The sequence below is a fragment of the Scyliorhinus torazame genome, chromosome 21, assembly GCF_047496885.1.
Source record: "Scyliorhinus torazame isolate Kashiwa2021f chromosome 21, sScyTor2.1, whole genome shotgun sequence".
NCBI classification, from domain to species: domain Eukaryota; kingdom Metazoa; phylum Chordata; class Chondrichthyes; order Carcharhiniformes; family Scyliorhinidae; genus Scyliorhinus; species Scyliorhinus torazame.
The window spans coordinates 82040980-82064906 of record NC_092727.1 but is presented as its reverse complement, the minus strand read 5'-3'; the positions used below and the strand labels follow the sequence as shown (position 1 = coordinate 82064906).

General features: G+C 45.5%; 1 protein-coding gene and 1 long non-coding RNA gene across 3 annotated transcripts in view; one reads left to right on the top strand and one right to left on the bottom strand.

Annotated features, from left to right (window-relative positions):
• Positions 1-284: 284 nt before the first annotated feature.
• LOC140398372 (uncharacterized) lies at positions 285-12796 on the bottom strand. 2 transcript variants are annotated; one of them, XR_011937467.1, is made up of 3 exons: positions 12405-12796; positions 6322-6462; positions 285-1691 (listed from the first exon to the last, which is right to left on the bottom strand). It is a non-coding gene; the product is annotated as an uncharacterized lncRNA (long non-coding RNA). The 2 variants fall into 2 exon arrangements; XR_011937466.1 differs by lacking the exon at positions 12405-12796 and adding an exon at positions 9287-9481.
• The window catches only part of wnt9b (wingless-type MMTV integration site family, member 9B), a 41295-nt gene continuing 27071 nt past the window's right edge, over positions 9704-23927 (top strand). The window contains exons 1-2 of the mRNA XM_072486988.1: positions 9704-9857; positions 10215-10465. Coding sequence (XP_072343089.1) covers positions 9772-9857; positions 10215-10465 — 337 coding nt within the window. The 5' untranslated portion in view covers positions 9704-9771. The remainder of the gene's footprint in view (positions 9858-10214; positions 10466-23927) is intronic.

Sequence of the window (23927 nt, the reverse complement as noted above, 5' to 3'; positions counted from 1 at the left end):
TTGAAGGAAATTGCAGAGATGTGAAGGGGGCAGACTGTGTTGGGAGTTGAAAACATGGAGCAGGATTTTTTGGATGGTGGGGTTTTGCACCCCGTCAACCAGGGAATGCATTCCCAAAGATTGTATAGACATGGGACTTTCACCCCTCACTTAAATGGATGTCCTGTCTCAGGGTGAGGGGGGGAGGGCCCTAAGCTCTGGAATCTCCTCCATACAAGGGGGGATAGGTGTTTTAATGGACAGGCCAGGGGTAGCACCCATATGGTGGGGGGGGGGGGGGGGGAGTGCAGACCCAGTTGGGGGTGGGGGGAATCTGATGTGTAAACCTGCCGGTGGGGGCATCTCTAAATCAAGGAGTTGTTTAAGTGGGAGCTAGTGTATGCCAATAAGGTAGTGACCATACGGTGATGGGTGAAATGGGGTTTTGATGCAGGTTACGACATGAAAAGCCGAACTTTGAACAATCTCAAGTTTACCAAGGGTAGAATGTGAACGATCTGCCAGGAGTGGAGATAATTACACTGTGGTCCGAAGAGAAGAATTTGAACACAGCTGCCAGCCAACTAAAGTGCTGGATGCCACACACAGGCACATGGGGCAGTGAACCAGTTCACAGCTTGCTGGTTAACACATTAAACATTCTAACCGCCTTCCCATTTTTGGGTGACTCATTCTGGCTTCCATTGTCACAGGGGATGTCAAGTCGTCCATCTGGCCAGTCACAATGGGTGGGGTTTAGGCAACAATAGGGCTCAGCCCCTTGTGTACCAAGTGTCATTGAATATAGTGACTAGGAGGCAGGTCCTTAATGGATTTTGATGCTGCGATCATTTGTCTCTTTACCCTCATTGAGACAATATACTCCAGGAAGACAGTAGACATCCTGGACTGGTTCAATTACACCTTAACAAGTCAGCTATAGAAAACATGTTTGAGAGAAGACAGTCCTAGCCTGATATTGCTTTACAACATATAAAACATATGCTTAAACAAAATGAAGTTGTTTAAACAAAATGAAGTCATAGTCAGTAACGTATCTCTGCTGATAACCAAATTAACTCAAAAAATGTTACAGGCAATGTTACAGATCTAGCCAGGAGATAGATAAGTACATTTATACCAATGGATGCAGCACTAAAATTTGATTAATCAAGACACTATTACACGTGACTAAATAGTCACCTGCTGTCTGCAGGGGCAACTGGGCAATAGAACAAGAGACTACGAGTTAAATTTAATAAAAAGCAAAATCATGTGAATATTGGAAATCAGAAATAACAGGAATTGTTTGAAAAACAGCATCATGGAGAAAGAAACGGTTAATGCTCCAGGTCAAAATTTGAAAATATTAGAGATGGAGCAGCATTTCAGCAAGTGCAGAGTCAAGGAAATGGGGAGAATGGGATGGGGAGAAGACAGAAGAAGTTATATGATAAAAAGGATGTTTGTGAAGGCAAAAGGAAAATAGGAGAAGGAAAGATATAAAAGATGGATCTATCAAAGTTGTACATGACAACAACAGAACTATAACCATCATTTGCTATCCAAACAGTTACTGAGATTCGAACTGTTAAATTCAATGCGGAGTCCAGAAGGTTGTAAACTGCATAATCAAAAGACCAGTTTCACTCCTCAAGCTTCCATCAAGTTTCTTTGGAATTATATAGGGGCTGGAGATCAGATTGGTCCAACTGCGAGTGAGAAGAAGAATTACAATTACAATAAGTTGTGTTGAACTCCCTCCCTAACAGCACTGTCCATGTATTTACGCCTGTGCATGTATCTATGTCTGTGCGGAGTCTGCACATTCTCCCCGTGTCGGTGTGGGTTTTCTCTGGGTGCTCCAGTTTCCTCCCACAGTCCAAAGATGTGCAGGTTAGGTGGATTGGCCATGCTAAATTGTCCTTAGTGCTAGGTGGATTGGCCATGCTAAATTGTCCTTAGTGCCAAAAAAAAACAGGTTAGGTGGAGTTACTGGGTTACGGGGATAGGGTGGAGGTGTGGGCTTAAGTAGGGTGCACTTTCCAAGGGCCGGTGCAGACTCAACAGACCGAATGGCTGTAAATGACTGCAAATTTGATAATTCTATTATACATGGACTGCAGCTGTTAAAGAAGGGAACTCAGCACCACGTTCTGAAAAGTAATTAGGGACGGGCAATAATAATGGCCCAGCCAGCGAAGCCCACATCCCACGAATGAATTTTTAAAAAAGTGACTGGATGATCAGGGTCACGTTTGTCAACGGAATTGAGGTATTCAGCCAGCCAATCACCCAAATGTATATGGTCTGGTCTCCCCAATGTATGGGAGACCACGTTGTGAGCAGTGAATATAGCATACTAACATAAAATTGGGACAAGTAAATTGCTGTTTCACATGAAATGACTGTTACGATCGCAGCTGATGTCAATACTGGACAAGATCTCTGAGTGTACTCCCGCTTCATCTTCCAAACACACTTTCATATCTTCAGCCATGCCAAGCAGCACACCACTACTCCAAATGGGGATTTTGCTCCTTATGACCACAGCCCTGAGTTGCAAACATTCAGCTGCCCTCTCACTTCTTATGGGATTCTATCAAGTCCACTTTAATTCCAGTCTGTTCCCCACAGCTCTCAATTTAACTTGGAGCCATTTTCTCTGATCCTGTCATTTATCTTGACTTAATGGGGTGTATCTCTTATCCCTCAGTTTCTTATATGTTTCAATAAGGTCACCTCTTATTCTTCTAAAATTAAACGAGTAGAGGGCCAATCTGTACAATTGTTACCCCATAAAACACCATCCCTGAAATCAGCCTAGTGAACTTTCTCTGAATTGCTTCCAATGGAAATACAGCCTCATTAATGCCCCGTACAGTTGTAACAAGACATTTCTACTTTTACACTCCATCTCCCTTGCAATAAAGGCCAATATTTCGATCTTTTTGTGATTCATGTACAAGGATACCCACATCCCTCTGTACTTCAGCATTCTGCAGTCTCTCTCCATTTACATATTATTCTGTTTTTCTATTCTTCCTGCCAATATGGACAACCTCACATTTTCCAACATTATATTTTATCTGCCAATTCCCCCCCCCCACCCAATCACCTAACCTATCTATATACTTTTGCAGGCTTTTTGTATCCTCACGATTCCTTTCCCATTGATCTTTGTATCACCAGCAAATGTGGCGACAATGCAGTCTTTTCCTTCATCTGAGTCATTAATATCGATTGTATTTGTTGAGGCCCCAGCACTGACTACTTACTGTTTGCCAACCTGAAAATGACTCATTGAACCTGACTCTCTGTTTCCTGTAAGTTAGCCAATCCTTTATCCATGCTAAAACATCACCTCAACGCCATGAGACCTTGTGTTGTGCACCAACCTTTTACATGGCACCTTATCCATTGCCTTTTGGAAATTCAAACTCACTGTATCTACTGGTTTCTCTTTATTTACCCGGCTTGCTACATATTGAAAGAATGCTAACAAATTTGTCAAACATGATTTCCCTTTTTTAATTGTGTCTGTTTGCATTATGATTTTCTCAATTCCCTGCTGCTAGCTCCTTAATAATGGTTTCTAGCATTGTCCCAATGATTAATTGGCCTGCATTTTCTGCTTTCTGTTTCCCTCATTTCTTGAATAATGGTGTTACAGTTGCAGTTTACCAATCTGCTGGAACCCTTCCAGAATCTAGGAACTTTTGGATAATAACAACCAAAATGTGCAGCAAGACTTGGACGGCATTCCGGTTTGGGTTGAATGGTGGCAAGTAACCTTTGCACCACACAAATGCCAGGCAACAACCATCTCCAACAAGAGAGAATCTAACCATCTCCCCATGACATTCAATGGCAGTACCACTGAAACCCTACTATCAACATGCTGGATGGTTACCATTGATCAGCACTTGATCTGGATTAGCCCTATAACTACAAGAATAGGTCAGAGGTCTGGAATCTTTCAGTGTGTAACTCACCTTCTAAATCCCCAAAACCTGCCCACATTCTACCAGGCACAAGTCAGGAGTGTGATGGAATACTTTCCCACTTGCCTGGATGAGTAAAGCTCCAACAACACACATGAAGCAGTACACCACCCAGGGCAAAATAGCCAATTGACCCCTTCCCCAAACATTCACTCCATGTACCATCCATGCACAGTGGCCGTGGTGTGTATCATCTAGAAGATGCGCTGCAGCAACTCAGTATGGATCCCTCAACAGCACTTCCCAAACCTGAGACCACTACCACCTAGAAGGTCAAGTGTAGGAGATGCACGGGAACACCACCGCCTGCACGGTTCCCTCCAAGCCACACACCACACTGATGTGAGAATATATGGCTGATTTATTGAATGTGGAAGCTGAGGGGGGGGGGGGGGGGGGGGATCGGTGAACAGTGAAGATATTCTGATTCTGGGAGTAAGTCAAAGAGGTGTGAATAGAAGTGTGGGTCATGGTGCGGACACAGTCAGGGGTTTGGTTAACTATAGTGAAAGGGTAACTCCGGTTGAGGAACAGGTCATAAACCTGTAGAGCACATGTTAGAAATTTAGTGGAATAGGTGTAGTCAAAGGCTATAATGATCGTAATGTTAAACACAATAGTTTGACTATAACCGGTAGCTGTCTCCTTGGGAATAGCAAATGGTTACCCGGAAATGCAATAATCAGCTAAGCACATTGAGAAGGGTGTGTGAAATTTTGGCATCAACTGCATTTCACAGATTCTGCTATAGAGAAACTGCCAGGTTAAGGTGGAATGGATCGGTCCATAAACGTCAATTTACTCAGTTAACATTCAGGAGCTTTGCAAAAAGCGATAGAATAGGTTGAACATCTTATCTTGTGGCACCAGCCACAGTCGCTTGCTGATTTATAAATGCACCCCCACACCCAAAAAAACAGTAATAACTAACTATTCCAGGTAAGTAGCACAGTTTCCCGTCAGTTTAATTCCTCTCCATTGCACACGATTCACCTTTCGCTACAATCTGCGTTATTCCGTCTAACTCCGAGGCTGGGGTTCAAGGGAAACATTGTAACATGTGCTGAGAATACAACTGATCACATCCATAGAATCGCTGGAGTGCAGAAGGAGGCCATTCGGCCTATCGAGGAGCCACCGACCCTCTGAAAGACCACTCCACCCAGGCCCACTCCTCAGCCCCATCCCTCGCCTAATCTACACATCTTTGGGCAATTTAGCATGGCCAATTCCGCCGATCCTGCACATCTTTGCACTGTGAGAGGAAACAGACCCTCCGAAAGAGCACTCTACCTGGGTACACACCCCCACCCTTTCCCCTTCACCCTGTAACCCCACCTAACCTGCACACCCATAGGACGTGCATTTGAATGTTCCTGTTACATTCTAATCGACTCAGAATCTCCTGATAGAAAGCTGCACAATTTAAGGAATTGTTAGCAGTAAATATTCGCTGCATGAGAGGATTGGTTTGATATTTCTTTGAGGGCGTTTAGTGAAATGACTTTGTGGAGGTAAATTTCCATAAAGACACAGAAAAGGACGGAGTGGATTTCCAAGTCGTGATATTGTACACCGGTTCAAACAATCATTACAAAACATTCTCGCCCTATAAAACCTCTTGTTGGGTTTGAAGACGGACTAAAAGAGTTAACACAGAGAGGGCTGTAGATTTACTTCTTCCAATATCGTTTCTCCCAGCAGTCCAGCAGAGATTTCAGTCAACCTTCAAACCCGCCAAATAGCGTCTCATCAAACTGAATTCGAACTTTTCGGAGCAATTTGACTTATTTGAAACATGCAAAAAAAATAATAATTCAAAATCCCGCCGGACGGCTCACACCGTGCGGGTCCCGGCGCGTATCCCGGGAACCAGGAAATCTTAATTTATCCGTGTACTCAAAACACAAAAGCAATTGGAAAATGCATTATCCCTAACTCACATTGCAACCGGGTGTTAACATTACTTGTATTAGACAGACTGGAAGGGTTAAAAACTGTGGAAATGTATTTGAGAAGCTCCCACATTTTTATTTCTGACAAACCCTCTGAGAAACTTTGATAAAGATCCATCCAGACTGGAAACGTTAGCTCCCTTCTCTCTCCACAGAGGCTGGGGTCAGAGCTGCGGAGATTGTCCAGCATTTTCTGGTTAGTGTTTCACATTGCAGCATCCGTAGTAATTTGCTTTTATCATCTGACAAACATTTCTGGCTAAAACCGTGCTACAATGTTAGTTAGCAGGACCGCCTAATGATACCAGGAATATAAGAAATATTCACCCAAAGAGGGATTTCTGAACCCGTACAAAATCCACAGGAATTATGTTTTTTTTTACCCTCCAAGGTCTGACGCTCGTCTTCAATTCCAATCGGGGATATTTTTTTTTGCTTTTCATGAACCTTCCAGCACAGCTTTCTCCAGACGCATTGCTCTCCGGGTCAGGAGCAGGATCTCATTGAACACGAACTGGTCCCTTCTGGATTTAAAACAATATACACAAATCAGCAGAGGTGATGTTTGCAAAGAGGTATCTCTCCGTGCCCAGCATGGGGTTTAGGAATTAATTTGCCCCCTCTTTGCAACCCCCCCCCCCCCCCGACCCCTCCACTCTCCCTGTTTTCCTTAATACCTGTCGACAGCTCACAATAGAATAAAAGATCTTCTTCGGAATTCTTACACATCTAGTTGATTCTTTGTGAAGACTGAATGTCCACTCTTCATGGACCGGACTATCCCAGGCCTGAAAATCATTTCCCATTAATGTCCCGGCGCGTATCCCGGGAACCAGGAAATCTTAATTTATCCGTGTCCTCAAAACACAAAAGCAATTGGAAATGCATTATCCCTAACTCACATTGCAACCGGGTGTTAACATTACTTGTATTAGACAGACTGGAAGAGTTAAAAACTGTGGAAATGTATTTGAGAAGCTCCCACATTTTTATTTCTGACAAACCCTCTGAGAAACTTTGATAAAGATCCATCTCGATTGGGACCGGGGTGGCTGACAGACATGTTAATATTGACAAAATGCTCAGAATGGAACTTTTGCATTTGAACATTTAAACCTTCCACGCACACACCTATTTAATTCTGGAGCATCGACGCCAATTTTCCCCCTCCCCTAAATTCGTTATTTGAACTGGAAACGAATATTTTTGGAACGGCGGGGTTTCGAAGAGATTCCCGCTGCTGATTTGGATTTTTCGTTCCGCTCTGTCTCCAAAAATATATTCCAGACCTTCAAAAGCGCCGGGGGACCCCCTGGGGACCCCCACCCCCTTCCTGATCTGGCGAGGCGAATCCATACAGGCAGATCCTTTTCAATTCAAACTCCGAATCAAGTGGGATCCCAGGAACCTGACCCCGGGATGGTGCAAGAAATGTTGAGTTTGGAGTGATTTAAATTTCGATTCGCGGTTGAATAGCCGATCAGTCAATATCCTCCTCGACTCGGGTCCTTCGATTGTTTGGGAAACGCGGTTCAAATAGTGCAATTCGGAGAAGATAGTTCCGTTGTATTTCAATCCATTCTTTCGGGATGTGCGGATATCTGTACAGTGCAACTTTAGCGGGCCTGCAATGGGGTGATGATGGTCCGGTGAAAATCTGGGCCAGAGGAGACGTCACTCACTCGCCTGGTTCAATTTCGTGCGGGCTGCAATTTCCTTGCAATATCCTAATGGATTTCAAAAGCGCCCAAAGGGTGGGGGCGTCCACCTCCGGATACTCCCAACCCTGGAGTATCAGAGTGCTGGATTCAAACCCCGTTTTTGAGGTGATCCCGGTTGGCCCTTAGAGCCCCTGCTGAGGGGATGCTGCTCTGTTGCAGAGACAAGGCACCGGTTCTTGCTGAGGCCCGAAAGCCCATTGGCCATCTCAGTTGGCTCTGAGAAGACCCCACCGCACTCCGGGGAACTTCAGCGTTCTCCTGATGGTCTGGTGAACAGTCAGATCACAACCAAACCCAATACAACCTGTAACAAAACAGCGAATGTCTGAAAATCCCCAGCAGGTCTGGCAGCATCAGTACGGGGAAGTGAGAGAAACAGAGGTAATCTTTAGAGTCCGTTTGGCTCCTCTTCAGAAATAAAGAGAGGGACAATGTGTTGGATATTATACTGTGGCTCGGAGAGATTGGAACTAAGCTGTCGTAAGCTTAAGAACACGAGGGGGTAGGGTGAGGAAGGGTTTGTATTGAAGCAAAAAGGTATGGGATTTAAATCCATAGAACTTCTACAGTACAGAAGGAGGCCATTCGGCTAATCAAGTCTGCACTGACCCTCTGAAAGAGCACCCCACCTAAGCCCACTCCCGCACCCTATAACCATGTGCATTGATCGTGGCCAATCCATCTAACCTGTACATCTTTGGACTGTGGGAGGAAAGCAGAGCACCCGGAGGAAACCCACGCAGACACGGGGAGAACGTGTAAACTCCACACAGTCACCCAAGGCTGGAATTGAACCCGGGTCCATGGCTGCAGTGCTAACCAAGGGGTTAAGGTGGAGGAGAAATGGTACAGTCTGAAGTTGTTGAACTCAATCTTGTGTCCTGGAAGATGCCTAATCAGAAGATGAGATGCTGCTCCTCCAGCTTGTGTGGGGCTTCACTGGAGCACTTCAGCAGGCCAAGGACAGATATGTGGGCTTGAGAGCAAGGTGCTGAGTTACAATGACATGCGACAGGAAGGTTGGGGTCATTCAAACCTGTGATCGGTTTGTTAGTGCCATTGTTGTTTGTAAGTTTGTGTTCATGGACATTGACCAGCTTTGCCTACATCCCAACTTTGACTGTATTGTAAAAATAGTTGTGGGATGCTTTGCAGCATGCAAGGTCGTTGAATGAAGCAGATTTTAAGTGTTAGACATTTCTAAAAGAGGAAGGGAGCCTGTACTCGTGTGTCCTTACGGAGGCAGACAGGGGTCAGTCCTGGTCAGTTGAATTGCAATACCAAGTACTTATTGGTGGGGACCGAATACTGAATGTGAGACTGGTAGTTACTGTATAAATGCAACATAAACAACCGCTCATTTCGGGCGCTGCAAGAACAGGGCACCCAATCGCCTGAAATATTGAGACCCCTGGGGGAACAAGCCACAATGTTTGCATTTCCAATGACAATTTCGAAATGCCTCCTCAATTTCTCGCACGATGGGTAACTTTAGGAGTGGAGTGACCATTCTGGAGACAAGCCATTGTGCCAAGACCATTGTGCCATTGTGCCAAGACCATTGTGCAAAGACCATTCTGCGCCAGCCGCGACGCCAGAAGCAGCACAGACAGGTTCAGCTGCTCACCTTGTCTTGACACATCCGGTTAATTCTGAATCGAAGAGGCAGAACCTCGGGGTGTGGGTTTGATGTCTCACCCTCCCATCCCCAGGCACACAGCGCCCTCAGCACCGGGGGGGGGGGGGGGCAGTCCCGGTATCTTCGAGGGGCAAATGCTCCAAGAATTATAAATAATTGGACAGGGCGAGTGAGTGGGGGCCCTGTTGTTCATCAGAATGGGAGAAATTCAAATGCCTTCCCTCGGCTCTCTCCAGGTGTCCCAGAGCAACACGCACCTGAGCCTGAAACCCCGCCTCCAGCCCTCCATCCAGCCAATTGGACCGCTGGGTGGGCAGGGGACAGCCCAATAGGAAGAGCCCTGTGTACGGCGGCTGGGGTGTGCCAAGGCCGGCGAGGACCTTTAGTGCAGCGCCCGCTCCTCCGCGTTGCTCAGAGAGGCACCTCCAGGGCTCCAGGCCAAACGAGATGAGGAGCGGCAGAGAGCGGACAAAATGCGCTGCCGGCTTCCCAGCGCCGGCTTTCTGATCAAGCTGCTGACCGCAGCGAGCATCATCACCCCCGGGGCGCCTCACTTCGGGTGGGTTGCTGGGCACATTCAATGTAACATCCGAATGAGAGGAATATGGAGAATGACCATTCCTGGTTTTTTGGGGGGAGGAGTGAATATTGCTTAAATGTGCGCAGCAACATTTTCAGACATTAAAAAGCAGGGATGATTTCGTTTGAAAGATTGCACACAAACTGAATGCAGCAAGTTATCAAGTCAGTTAGACAGTCACAAATACATGTTATATATTGTGGATTTGTGCCGATCAGTCCGTTAACCCAATGATTCAGTAACTGACAGGTGTGTTATATTTCCAATTTGTATTTCCTCTCCCCTCCCCGGTTTAATTCCTTTCTCTCTTTTTTTGTTGAAATTCCCCTTAAGCAGATTAACTGGGAAAGAGCCTCTGGTGCTTTCGACTCCCCTCCTGGAGGATTCCGACCCCGGGAACGTCCACCTGAAGCAGTGCGACAGCTTGAAGTTGTTCCGCCGGCAGAAGCGGCTGTGCCGGAGGGAACCCGGTTTGGCGGAGGGTCTGCGAGACGCGATCCGCCTGAGCGCCCTCGAGTGCCGCTACCAGTTCAGGACGGAGCGCTGGAACTGCAGCCTGGAGGGCAGGGGGAGCCTCATCAAGCGGGGTAAGTGAAAGTGGGAATCGCTCCCCTTCCCCGAGCCCTATTAACACCGGGAGAAACAGAAAACAGAACTAACATTAGGATAGTGTGACATTAACTGGTGCTGGTCTGCGATACGAACTTTAAACAGTACCATTCATAATTCTAGTACTTTGCTAGGACCGAGATTTAATCGGGCGTACAATCTGCTTCAGCTCCAGGTCTTACTCGTTTTCACATGATTGGCAATGTGTAGGAGGCTCTTCAAATGCCGGTGGAGATTCATTCAGTCATGTTCGAAGCTATGTATTCTCATGTGTCTATCTGTGTGTTTCTATATTTGTGTGTCTATACCTGTGTGTATATATCTCTGTGTCTATATGTGTGTGTCTATATCTCTGTGTCTATATGTGTGTGTCTATATCTGTGTATATATATCTGTGTGTCTATATCTGTGTATATATCTTTGTGTCTATATGTGTGTGTCTATATCTGTGTATATATCTCTGTGTCCATATGTGCGTATATATCTGAGTATCTCTAACTATATATCTGTGTGTGTTCTGCCTGCTGAAGCGGTGTTGCTCGTTTATATCTGTGTGCGCGTATGTGCATATCTTTGTATGTCTCTCTCCATGTCTCCTCTGTGTCTGCCTGAGTCCATATCTGTGTGTCTGTGTGTATCTATATTTATGTGTGCTTGGGTATCCTCGTGTGTAGACACATGTTACCTCTGTACATGGGGTTCTGTGTGTACTTGTCTGTGTATCTATCTGTGTGTGTTTATGTGTATCTATCTCTGTGTGTGTTTGTCTGTATCTATCTGTGTGTATTTGTCTGTATCTTCGTGTGTATTTTCTTTCATTCCCAAGGACTGAAGAATTTAATTTCCAGACCTATATATGTTCATTCCTCCCAATCTCTGACCTCTCTGACTGATCCCACTCCGCTCCCTCCACAAAGGGTGGACAATTCCCAATTGGTCTAATTATATTAACAAACATCCCTTCAATGAGCGGACAAAAAGGTCGATACTCGATGCCAGAGTTGCGATCTCGTTCAACAAACCCGCCGAACAAATACCTTGCTGGGTATGTCTGTGACAGAAACAGTGGAGTTTGAGAGATGGGCTGTCCATTGAATTTCATAACTAAAGATCTGTGAGTGGCGGCGGGTGGCGAGGGGAGGGGGGAGGGAGCGTGTAGGAGATGGTGTAAAAGGTTGAAAAGAGCTCAGACATCAGATAGTAACAAGTAGTAACTTTCCGGCTTCATTCCACACGGCGGTTGGAAACTAATAAGAGGCAGTGCATTTCCCGCACTGTAGAGTATTAGACGCCATTTCAGAGTGTTACGTGATATTATTGTGCATTATAGGATGCTAATATATTCCAGGATATGAGATGATATTACCGAGTATCACTGTGTGTTACATAATATAATGATGGAGTAAGGGAACTTGGTGAAGTACAGATTCGTTAACGAATATTGCGGAATATTGTGCGGCACGGAAGTCACAGCATGTTACAGATTACAGTGTACTCTGCGATAATCCAAGACAGGAAATCGAACATATCAGGGTGTTGGATATACATTGGTGTGTTTAAGGATGTCAGAATGTTTTAGGAGATTAGAGCGGATTACAGAACATTATAGAATATCAGTTAGTATTACGGGACGTTTCGCTATGTCGAATATTACAGATAGAATGGAAGAACACTAGGGCGCAATATCATGTTAATTTGAAGAAGATACAATAAGAACATCGCGGGATGCCAGAGATTTATCTTTCTCACATTACAGTATAGAACTAGATTTTATATAATCGATGGTGTAATTGTGTGCCATACAGAAACACATTAAAGTGTAGAATGTAACAGTAGACTTGAGATTGTTACCACATGAGCAGACGGTGGGCCAATCAGGAAACAGGGTGTAAAGTGTTTAACGGGATATTTTGATACCTGGTGTAGCAGCTCTGTGAGTAACGCCCGGAACGCTTCATTGGACAGACTTTCCTGTCTGGAGCCAGGCGCCTTTCTGCAGCTCAAGGTGCGAACTCTCTCCATCATTCCGCTCACGGTTTCTGCTCAACATTCTGCCGGGTAATCCCAACTTCCCACCCAAAAAAACAATTCATTGAGGTCCTAGGGAGAAATCAGACGGCCGACTTTTGAATCGGAATGGCCGGTTGAAACGAGTGTAACGTTTTGCCCGGCCGGCTCGCTGGTAATCTGGGCCGGTCTACAATGCTGGAGTTTGTGCCTCATTCCCTTGAGCGAGATTCTCCTTATCGACTTTCCTCGCCACGGATTAGAAAGCCGCTGTCTGTAGTCTCTCCCAACTGGACGGAATACTTCATTTTACCCCCAGTCTTGTCCCAGTGAACCTGTGTGCTGACTCACTGAGCCCCCGGGGCGGAATCTGCCGCTCGAGAGACTCTCCAACGGAGAGGCTCAACCCAGTCCTTTTACAATCTGTGTGTGTGAGACAACCATTGGGTGGTAGCGGGATTAAGCTATTCTGTGAATGTGTCTATGTGTCAGTATGTGTAGATCGATAGAGTGTTAGGACATTAATGTATCTAGAAATCAACAAAAGCGTGACAAAATTGTATATTGTGTGTAGAAGTTTCATCAAGCCACCTGTAGAACCGTGTAGGCGAATATAACAGCCTGTTTAATATCGCAACTCTTCCCATCTAACTACCCCCCCCCCCCCCTCCACACACACACATACACACATATTCTCTTTCTCACACACGTACACCGTACACTCACACGCAAACATATACTCAAACGTATTCTCTCTCATTTTTTAATTCGTTCATGGGAGGTGGCCGTCGCAGGCTGTGTCAGCATTTGTTTGCCACCCCTAATTGCCCTTGATAGTGCCCATTGCTGTGGGTCCGGAGTCACAGGTAGGCCAGACCAGGTAAGGATGGTAGATTTCCTCCCCTAAAGGACATTAGTGGACCAGATGGGGTTTTATAACAATCGGCAATGGTTTCATGACCATCATTAGACTTTTCATTCCAGATTATTATTGAATTCAAATTTCACCATCTGCCATGGAGGGATTCGCACTCTGGTCCCCAGAGCATTCCCCTGGGTTTCTGGTTTACTAGTCCAGTGAGAATACCACTCTGCCATTGCCTCCCCAGTGACATATTCACATGCAATCTCTTTCTCAACACACATACACACATTCTGTTACACGTATATAATCACCCACATTCTCACACACATATACTCACATTCTCTCTCACTCACACATTCCCTTCCGCAAACATTTAGTGTTTCCTCCAGGGGCTCTGGTTTCCTCCCATAAATCCCGAAAGACATGCTTGTTAGGTGAATTGGACATTAGGGCAGCACAGTAGTGCAGCGGTTAGTACAGTTGCTTCACAGCTCCAGGTTCGATTCACGGCTTGGGTCACTGCTGTGTGGAGTGTGTATGTTCTCCCCGTGTGTGCGTGGGGTTCCTCCAAGTGCTCCGGTTTCCTCCCACATTCCAAAAATGTGCAGGTTAGGTGGATTGGCTATGCTGAATTGCCATTAGTGTCCAAAAAGTTTGGGTGGGGTTACTGGGTTACAGGGATAGGGTAGAGGCATGGGCTTAAGTGGGGAGCTCTTTCCAAGGTCCGGTGCAGACTCAATGGGCCAAATGGCCCCCTTCGGTACTGTAAATTCCATGATTCTGAATTCTCCCTCAATGTATCCAAACAGGCGCAGGAGTGTGGCGACAAGGGCTTTTCACAGTAACTTCATTGCAGTGCTAATGTAAGCCTATTTGTGACAATAAAGATTATTATTATTATAGTCACATACATTCTCTCACACATACATATACTCACACATATTCTCTCAGACACATGTACTCACATATTCTCTCACACATATACTCACACATATTCTCTCATACACATGTACTCACATATTCTCTCACACATATACTCACACATGTTCTCTCTCACACACATATACTCACACACAAGCACTCTCGCATACACATTCTCTCACACACACATACTCACATTCTCTCACACACATACACTCACACATTCTCTCACACAAACTCTGTACTCACACACATTTGCTCACACATTCTCTCACACACGTATATACTCACACACATTCTCTCTCACACACTCATATACTTAAACACATTCTCTCTTACACACTCATATACTTACACACACATATACTCACACCCATTCTCTCTCTCACACATACACACACACTTTCTCTCACACACACATCACACACATTCTTTCTCATATAAACTCATACATTCTCTCTCACATACATAAACTCACATATTCTCTCTCACACACATATACTCACACACATTCCCTCTCACACATATACTCACACACATACTCTCTCACACACGTATGCTCACATTCTCTCACACACATATACTCACAATTTCTCTCACACACAAATGCTCACACATACTCTCACTCACACATATATATTCACACACATTCTCTCACACACATATACTCACTGTCTCATAGATATACTCACACACATTCTCTCACACACATATACTCACTGTCTCATAGATACACTCACACACATTCTCTCACACACATATACTCACTGTCTCATAGATATACTCACACAATTTCTCTCATACACATATACTCACTGTCTCATAGATACACTCACACAATTTCTCTCATACACATATGCTCACACATACTCTCACTCACACACATATACTCGCACACTTTCTCTCACACTGTGGAGGTGCTAGCACCGGTGCCACATGGAACACAATCATTTCCAATGAGAAACGATGCGACATTTACTGGGTCCATGATTGACACTCGGGAGGCTGACAAGCTGCAGCCGCATATACATATTATAATCCCCACAGGCACTCATCCCAGCCAACAAGGTGCTACTGGGTGTGCGGACACCCATCCTGCTGATTGGTCGGCTGGGGCCAGAGAGCAACGGAGAATTGCGATTTGTTGTGAAATTGGCGCTCACCGTGATTTAGGTATCAGAACCGATTCTCCCCCCAATCGCGTTTCACGATTATGGCGTCAGTCGACAGAGAATCCTGCCCTTACTGACTCACACACATATGTACTCACACACATGTATACTCACACATACACTCACATATACTTTCACTTACACACACATATACCCACACATATTCTCTCACATTTTCTCTCAGACACATATACTCACATATACTCTCATATAAATACACTCAAACATACACACAAATATGCTCACACATACTCTCATTCACGCACATATACTCTCTACTCACACACATACTATACTCACATACACGCTCTCACACAAATATACTCACACACTCTCACTCACACACACATATGCTCCCATAAGTACGAGTACAGAGCTGTACTATTAGCGAAGTCATTCTCTTGCTATCCAAGTTACTGTTGATTTACACCATTAATAATTAATAAAAGCCAACAGATTGGACCATTATATAATGTGTTATCTATTAAACTTGATCAGTAAATGTTTGCAAACGGAGTGGATACAGGCGATTTCACTTCAGTGACTAGCAGATAGCGGAGCTTCAGAGGGTAACGCACTGGCTCGGAGGCGTTCGGGACCTTGCTGAAACAGCAGGCCACGCCTTTTCAATATAAACTTCTGTTTGCTCCTCGTTATTTCCCGGGAAGTGTGTGTCGGGGGTGGGGGGGGGGGGGGTGGACACACGTTGCGACGGACTCATTCCTGTAACAGTTGGGAATCCTGATGCTGGTGGGGGGTGGGGGGCGGTTTGGGAGCTGATTTCACACTTGACTATCTCTGACAGCAGAAGCAGTCTTTCGGTGCGAACTTGCCCGGAGTTTATACCCAGCTGAACTCTTCCAGGCACACACACACGCGGGCCAGCCGGAATCAGTGTGTGTGTGAGAATCTTCAGCAGCAAATTAACCGGCTCTGTTTATTTTTCCGTTGTGTAGTCATTTTGTTTGACTGCTTGTGTTTGGGGAGAAGGTGGACACGGAACGGGTAACAACAGGCACCCTCCACACACATGGCACCCACTTCGAGTTGTAGGGGGGTGGGGGTGCAAGGACTCAGGTGGCAGAAGCGGTAACTGCTACACTGTGACCCTCTCTCGTGTCTGCCCATTCATCCTTGGCCCGACTTCTGGGAATCTCTCTAATTACTGGGATTATTTTTAGATCGGAAAGGCTATCGGTTCCCAGAGGAAAAGGGCGTTCGGATGTGAGCGCCGGCACGCATCGAACGCCTTTAATCTTGGCGAAATTTCCAGTCAAAATAAAGTGACGGGGATGGGTTGTGGTGTGGATTCAGAAGCACGATTCTAATCACCCACTTGCAGTTTGGTATTTCCTTCAGATGGATTACAGAGTCCCAGCTGCCTGAGAGTGCAGCCTCAAACAACCCACTCACACAACCGGGACAGAGATAAAACCTTGGTTCTGGCACCAATTGAATAAAATGCCAATAACAAAAATCAACACAATTAAACTTAGTCTATTGATTTTGAATTATTGAAAATCCCGAGATTGACTCATCTTTGCACTAATTGGCTCAATACTATTTATAGTACTGTTGAATGGTTACAACACAGAGGGAGGCCATTCGGCCCGTTGTGACCATGCCTGCTTACTGCAAGAGGAACTCAGCTAATCCTACTCCCCCGCAGTTAGTTTTACAAATTCTTTCTCTTCAGGTGCGTATCATTTTCCCCAAAGCTCCGATTGAATCTTCCTCCCTCCCACTCCCAGACAGTGCAATCCAGATTCTAACCATTCACTGGCTAAAAACAAAACCCCTTTCTCCCATGTCCCTGTTGGTTATTCTGCCGGTCACTTTAAATCGGTGTCCTCTGATTCTCGCAACTTCCTCCGATGGGAACTGTTACTTCCTCTGTACTTCGCCCAGACCCCTCATGATGTTGAACACCGCTGTCAGATCTCCCCTTAACCTTCTCTTCTTTCAGGAGAATGGTCCCAGCTTCTCCAGTCTGTCTGGTTCATTTATGCCCCTCATCCCTTGAACTGACCTCACCAATCTTTTCTGCCCCCTCTCTAAAACGTTCACATCTTTCATAAAGTGTAGTCAGTGTTTGAAACAGGGCACGATTCCCCAGGTGAAGCCGAACCAGTGTTTTAAAAAGGTTCATCACAACTTCCTCGCTTTAACCCCATTCCCCTACTTCGAAAGCCTAGGATCATGTCTGTCTTTTTAACCACTTTCTCAATCCTCCCTGCTGCCTTTAATGGCTTGTGCGCATATACCACTCTGGTCACTCTCCTCCTGAACCCCCTTTAGAATTATTCCTTTTAAGTTTACATTACCTTTCCTCATTCTTCCTACCAAAATTAATAACTTCACAATTTTCTCCATTGAATTTAATCTTTCACATGTCTGCCCATTCTACCAGACTTTCTAAATCCTTTTGGAATTTATCACTATCCTCCTCCTGGTTCAGAGTACTTCCAAGTTTTGTCTCCCAGAAGTTTTATGATTGTGCCGTGTACACCTACTAATATATATCAGAATACTTGCTTGGTAGTACCAAACTTTAGTCTTGCTGAAAAATGAGACATGCTGTCAAAGCTTTGCACCTTGCGTTCATCAGGGCATCAATTGCATTCAACAGGCCAAAGGGAGCAACAATTTGTACTGCATGAGAAGAAAGTTCTGATTGATTCCACTTGCCACTTGCTTCTCAGGCAGTATGAATTGTTGTTCCCTTTGACATTTGGTATTCTTGAGAATTTGTCCTGATGAGTGCAATGCAAAAAGCTTCAACAACATGTATCTTTTTTCAGCAATATATTAAAAAAAACAGTTGAACGACTTGAACCTATTGGTGTACCAGGTTACTGGACATTAACAACAGATCTTAAATATAATTAACTAGAATTTATAGTACAGAGACAGTGCATTCCACCCAATGTTCTATGCTGGTCTTGTTGTTCTACATGGGCCTCATCTCATACTCTATGCTTCATTTCAACCTATCAGCACCAACTTGCATTTATCTGGCGCCTTTAACGCCCAATGCCCTTCAACAAACAACATTTGACTTCCAATCAGGCAAGAATAGATTAGGACCATGTGATGTAAAGCTTGGTCAAAGAGGTGAAGTCGATTTTAACGAGAATCTTAAAGGAGAGGGGTTAGTTAAATAGGTCCAGAGAGGGTATCCCAGAGTTTAGAGCATAGGAAGCTCAATCTATCCATTTATTCCTCTTGAACTCATCTACCCTCCCTTACCTGAAATAAAAATGAAAAACATGTTGGGAACACTCAGCAGGCCAGACAGTAGCTGTTGAAAGAATGAAACTCACCCAATTATTACTTTAAGGTCTGATTTTGAATTTAAGGTCTGATTTTGAAGGTTCCCTCTCAATAACTATTGTTGTCAGAAACTGCTCATTATATTTTCTAGTTTGTATTCATATTTTCTTTATTTCATCCAAAAGTTTCTTCATAAACACAGTGGGCATTTTACTTAGGCCGGGGATTCTATTGAATCGATAATTGATATAGCACCCCCCCCCCCCCCCCCCAACCTTAAACTATTTTAAATCCAACGTTTTAACCATTCGGCCAAACGAGATGCTCCCAGGCCGGCTATTTGGGAGCTATCATTTGCTCAGCACCCCCGCCCCCAGTTGAATATCAAAGTGATTTACTCCAAATGACAATTTGTGTGAAATTCGCTACTGCAGCTGGGGTGGGGGTGAGGGTGGGATTTGGGGGGGGGGGGGGGATGGAACTCCATTTCCTTAACATTAGCCATTGATATCACTGATCTCTCAGCGTTATAACATCTTGCAAACTGTTGGTGACTGATAATTGTATTTCTTTCCCCATGTCTAAGTATCTTGTGTTGTTGAAACATGAAACAGGGATTAGTGAGGGTGGGCGCCTCAAAATGTATCTGGCTGACCCCAATAATATTCATATAATTGGAATAGGATCCCTCTTTCATCCCCCCCCCCCCCCCCCCTCCGTTACCCCTGTCCCAATTCTTGCCTTCCTACCCCTCCTCCCTCCCCCCACAGACACACATAAAGCCCCTCGAGCAACCAGGGGAGTTCTGTTTTTACACTCGATTTCTCGCCCTTTATACCTGCAGTGTGCCTCGGTTGAAATGACTCACTTTCCCCCAAATTGATTCCTATCTAGTCCCCTGTCTTATTCCTGCCACTCATCTTTCTGGGCTTAATATTGTCTTTATTGCCGTTCTATGCGCGCCCGCATCAAAGCAGCACAGGAGAGCTATGCTCACCAGATTGAGTGATACCCAGGTTGAACCTTGGGCTGCATTCAGATCTAATTGTATGTTGTGGATCTGCACAAAGCGAAGATCACACCCCGTAATCAGTGCTGGAACGCTGAACGTCTTTGACCCCAGCTCAATATCCAAGCAGATCGTTCACAAAAAACACAAACACACACAAATCATAACAGAAACCGACGTATTTGTGTTTAAAACAGGGACACCAGGAGGCCACGGAATCAACAAAAAACAGAACAAAAATAACTCAGATTTGACAGATTTCTAAATTATTCCAGCCGATGTTATTCCTGTATGTGGCTTAATGTAAATAACTAACTGTTTCTTAAACATGTAATACCCCAACCCGGAATTATATTTTCCCATCTTGAATATCGATGGTAATGGTTAGGAATTAGCCGCGGCATTAGTTCCTAATATGTAAGGATTATTATTAACAATATTTTAGTGTATATTTCATTATGGTAGGCGGTTTCTGAGATTGTGAAAGGCTTCACGTTGAACCTCAATGTGGTTTAGCAGATTGTTGACACAGCAACTCTAATGTAACAGCTACAGAAAGTAACCATGCATGTCCTTACATGCATGTCATCTTAGCAGCAATTATGAGAAAGCCTCTGAACTTGGCAAAGACGTATTCAGCTAACAGCTCTAATGATTAATGTCAATGGCTGTTATGGAAGAAGTGGAAGACGGTTTTGAATTTCATTTTCCCTCCAACTCGCTCCCCTCTGAAGAGACCCACCTGATTTTGCAAGAAGTAAGTTGGCAGTACCTTGACTGTGTGCCCATTCCTCATGTCTGAGCCGATGCTATTCCATCACAAGAACATAATTGCTAGGGCCGGCACCACCATCACCATCCTTGGGTATGTCCTGTGCCACCGGCTGGACAGACCCACCAGAGGTGGTGGCACAGTGGGGGTTGCCTTGGAAGTCCTCAACATTGACTCTGGACCCCATGAAGTCTTGTGGCATCATGTCAAACATGGGCAAGGCTCATTACCACGTACTCCCCATAGCTGATGAATCAGTACTCCGCCACGTTGAACACTACTTGGAGGAAGCATTAAGGGTGGCAAGGGTACAGAATGTTCTCTGGGTGGGGTGCTTAATTACCATCATTAGAATTGGCTCAGTAACACAACTGCTAACCAAGTGGTCAAGTCCTAAAGACTCTGCGGCAGGTGGTGGGGGAAACAACAGGAGGGAACAACCACTTGACCCCAGCCCCACCAATCTACCTGCCACTGATGCATCTGCCATGACAGTATTGGTGGGACTGGCCACTGGACAGGCCTTGTGGAGACAAAGTCCTGCCTTAACATTGATACCCTCCACTATGTTGTGCAACACTGCCACCATGCTTATTGGATAGATTGTGAGCACATCTAGTAGCTGAAAACTGAGCACCCATGAGATGCTGTGGGCCATCAGTAGCAGTAGAATTGTACACAACCACAATCTATAACCTCACAGTCTTGCATATCTTATTATTAAACAAGAGGTCAATTCTGGTTCAATGATAAGTGCAGGAAGGCATGCAAGGAGCAACACTGGGCAAACCTAAAAATAAAGTTTCAACCTACACAGGACTACTTGCATGCCAAACAACAAAAGCACAAATAATAGACAGAGCTGAGCAAACCCAGAACCAACAGATCAGATCTAACCTGTGAAGTCCTGGCACATCCAGCTGTGAATGGTTGTGGACAATTAAATAACTCACTGGAGAAGGAAGCTCCATAAATATCCCCATCATTAATGATGAAGGAGCCCAGCACATCAGAGCAAAAGGGAAGGCGGAAGCATTCACACTAATCTTCATCCAGAAGTGCTGATTTGATGATCATCTCGGCCTCCTTCTGAGCTCATTGCATCACAGATGCCAGCCTTCAGCCAATTCGATTCACTCCAGAAATGGTAGAAGGCACTGGAACTGCAAAGGATATGGACCCTGACAACATTCCAGCAATAGTATTGAAGACTTGTGCTCCAGAACTAGCTGTGTTCTTAGCCAAGCTTTCCAGTACAGCTACATCACCGCCATTCACTCAGCAATGTGGAAAATTGCCCAGGATTGTCCTGTCCGCAAAATACAGAACAAATCCAACCCAGCCAATTACCGTCTCGTTAATCTACCCTTGATCATCAATAAAGTGATGGAAGGGGTCATCGACAGTGCTATCAAGTTGCACTTCCTCAGGAATAACCTGCTCACCGATGCTCAGTTTGGGGTCTGCCAGGGTCACTCAGTTTCTGACCTCATTATAGCCTTGGTTCAAACATGAACAAAAGAACTGAACTCCAGAGATGAGGTGAGAGTGACTGCCCCTAACATTAAGACAGCATTTGGCTGACTATGGCATCAAGGAGCCCTAGCTGCACTGGGGCGGATGGGAATCACAGGGAAACACCTCTGCTAGTTGGTGTCATACGTAGCACACAGAACGATGGTTGTGGTTTTGGATGCCAATCACCTCAGTCCCAGGACATCACTTCAGGAGTTCCTCAATGTAGTGTCCTGGGCCCAACCATCTTTAGCTGCTTCATCAATGCCTTCCCTCCAACTTTCGATGAAAAAATGGGAATATTCATTGGCAAGTGCACAATGTTCAGCACCAATCATGACTGTTCACATACTGTCGCAGTCTGTGTTGATAAACAGCAAGACCAGGACAACATTCAAGCTTGGACTGATAATTGGCAAGTAACATACCCGTCACACAACCATTTACCTCTGACATTCAATGGCATTACTATTGCTGAATCCTCCACTGTCATTATTCTAGGGCTTACCATTGACCAGAAAATGAACTGGACCAGCCATATAAATACTGTGGCTACAAGAGCAGGTCAGAGGCTGGGAACCTTGCAGTGATTAACTCACCTCCTGACTCCCCAAAGCCTGACCACAATCTACAAGGCACAAGTCAGGAGTGTGATGGAATGTTGCCTTGGAAAATAGGTGACAGGTTTAGATAAAGGATCTTGATCGGCGCAGGCTGGGAGGGCCGAAGGGCCTGTTCCTGTGCTGTAATTTTCTTTGTTGTTCTTTGTTGTTGTACTTGCCTGGATGAGTACAGTTCTAAGAACACACAATAAGCTCAACACCCTCCAGGACAAAGCAGGATTGACACTCCATCCACCACCTCCAACATCCACTCCCTGCAACACTGAAGCGCAGTGGCAGCAGTATGTACAATCTAGGAAATGCAGGGCGTCAACTCACCAAGGGACCTTTGGCGATAACTTCCAATGCCTGGACCTCCACCACCTATGAGGACAACGGCAGCAGATATGTGGGAACACCACAACTTGGAAGTTTGCCTCCATGGCACACCCTGACTCGAAAATATATCACTGTTCCTTCACTGTGACTGGGTCAAATTCTAGAACTCCCTTCCTGACATCACATTGGGTGTACCTACACCAAATTGACTGAAGCGGTTCAAGAAGACTGTTCACCACCACCACCTTCTCAAGGGCAGTTAGGGATGGGCAATAAATATGCTGGCCTAACCAGCGACGCCCAGTAAAAGAATAAAAAATAGTTACAGTCGGAAGAATCAGATGTTCACTTTGAAGGAAACCAGCAGCTAAACAAATGCTGATATTAAACAAATGGATGGACAGGTAGATCTGTTCGTTCTGTGACTCAGAATTTGTTGTCAAATACAATGGGCGGGATCCTCTGTCCGGAGGAAGTGTCTAGTTTTCTGATGAAAGAATCGGCGCGGCCCCAGCACCGATCCTCCAACTGGTGAGGGGCTAGCAGCTGTGCCACGTAAAACACACGGCCTTCATGAAATAAATGGCTCGAGAATTGCTGGGTCCGTGGCCACGCCTGCGCACAGCGACGACCTGCAGCGGTCACGCCGTACAACATGGCGACGGTCGTGCGTGGACCCGAACTGCCAGATAGTGGCCCCCTGGACACCCCCTCGTCACGCTTGGGCCACCCCCCACCATTCCCCCCAGCCTTCGCCGAAGCCCCCTCGGCCAGCGGCAAGGCTCCTCCCCCCCCCCCGACTGTGGCGCCGCTGGACACAGTCTGCAGCCGCCACACCGGATTAATGCAAACTGAGAGCACACGTGTCCCGTGCGGTCGGGAACTCGGTCCATGGGGGGCGGAGCATCGGGGGAGGGCCTTCAGGTAATGTCCTGAGGCAGTCCCAATGGTGTGCTGTGTACCCC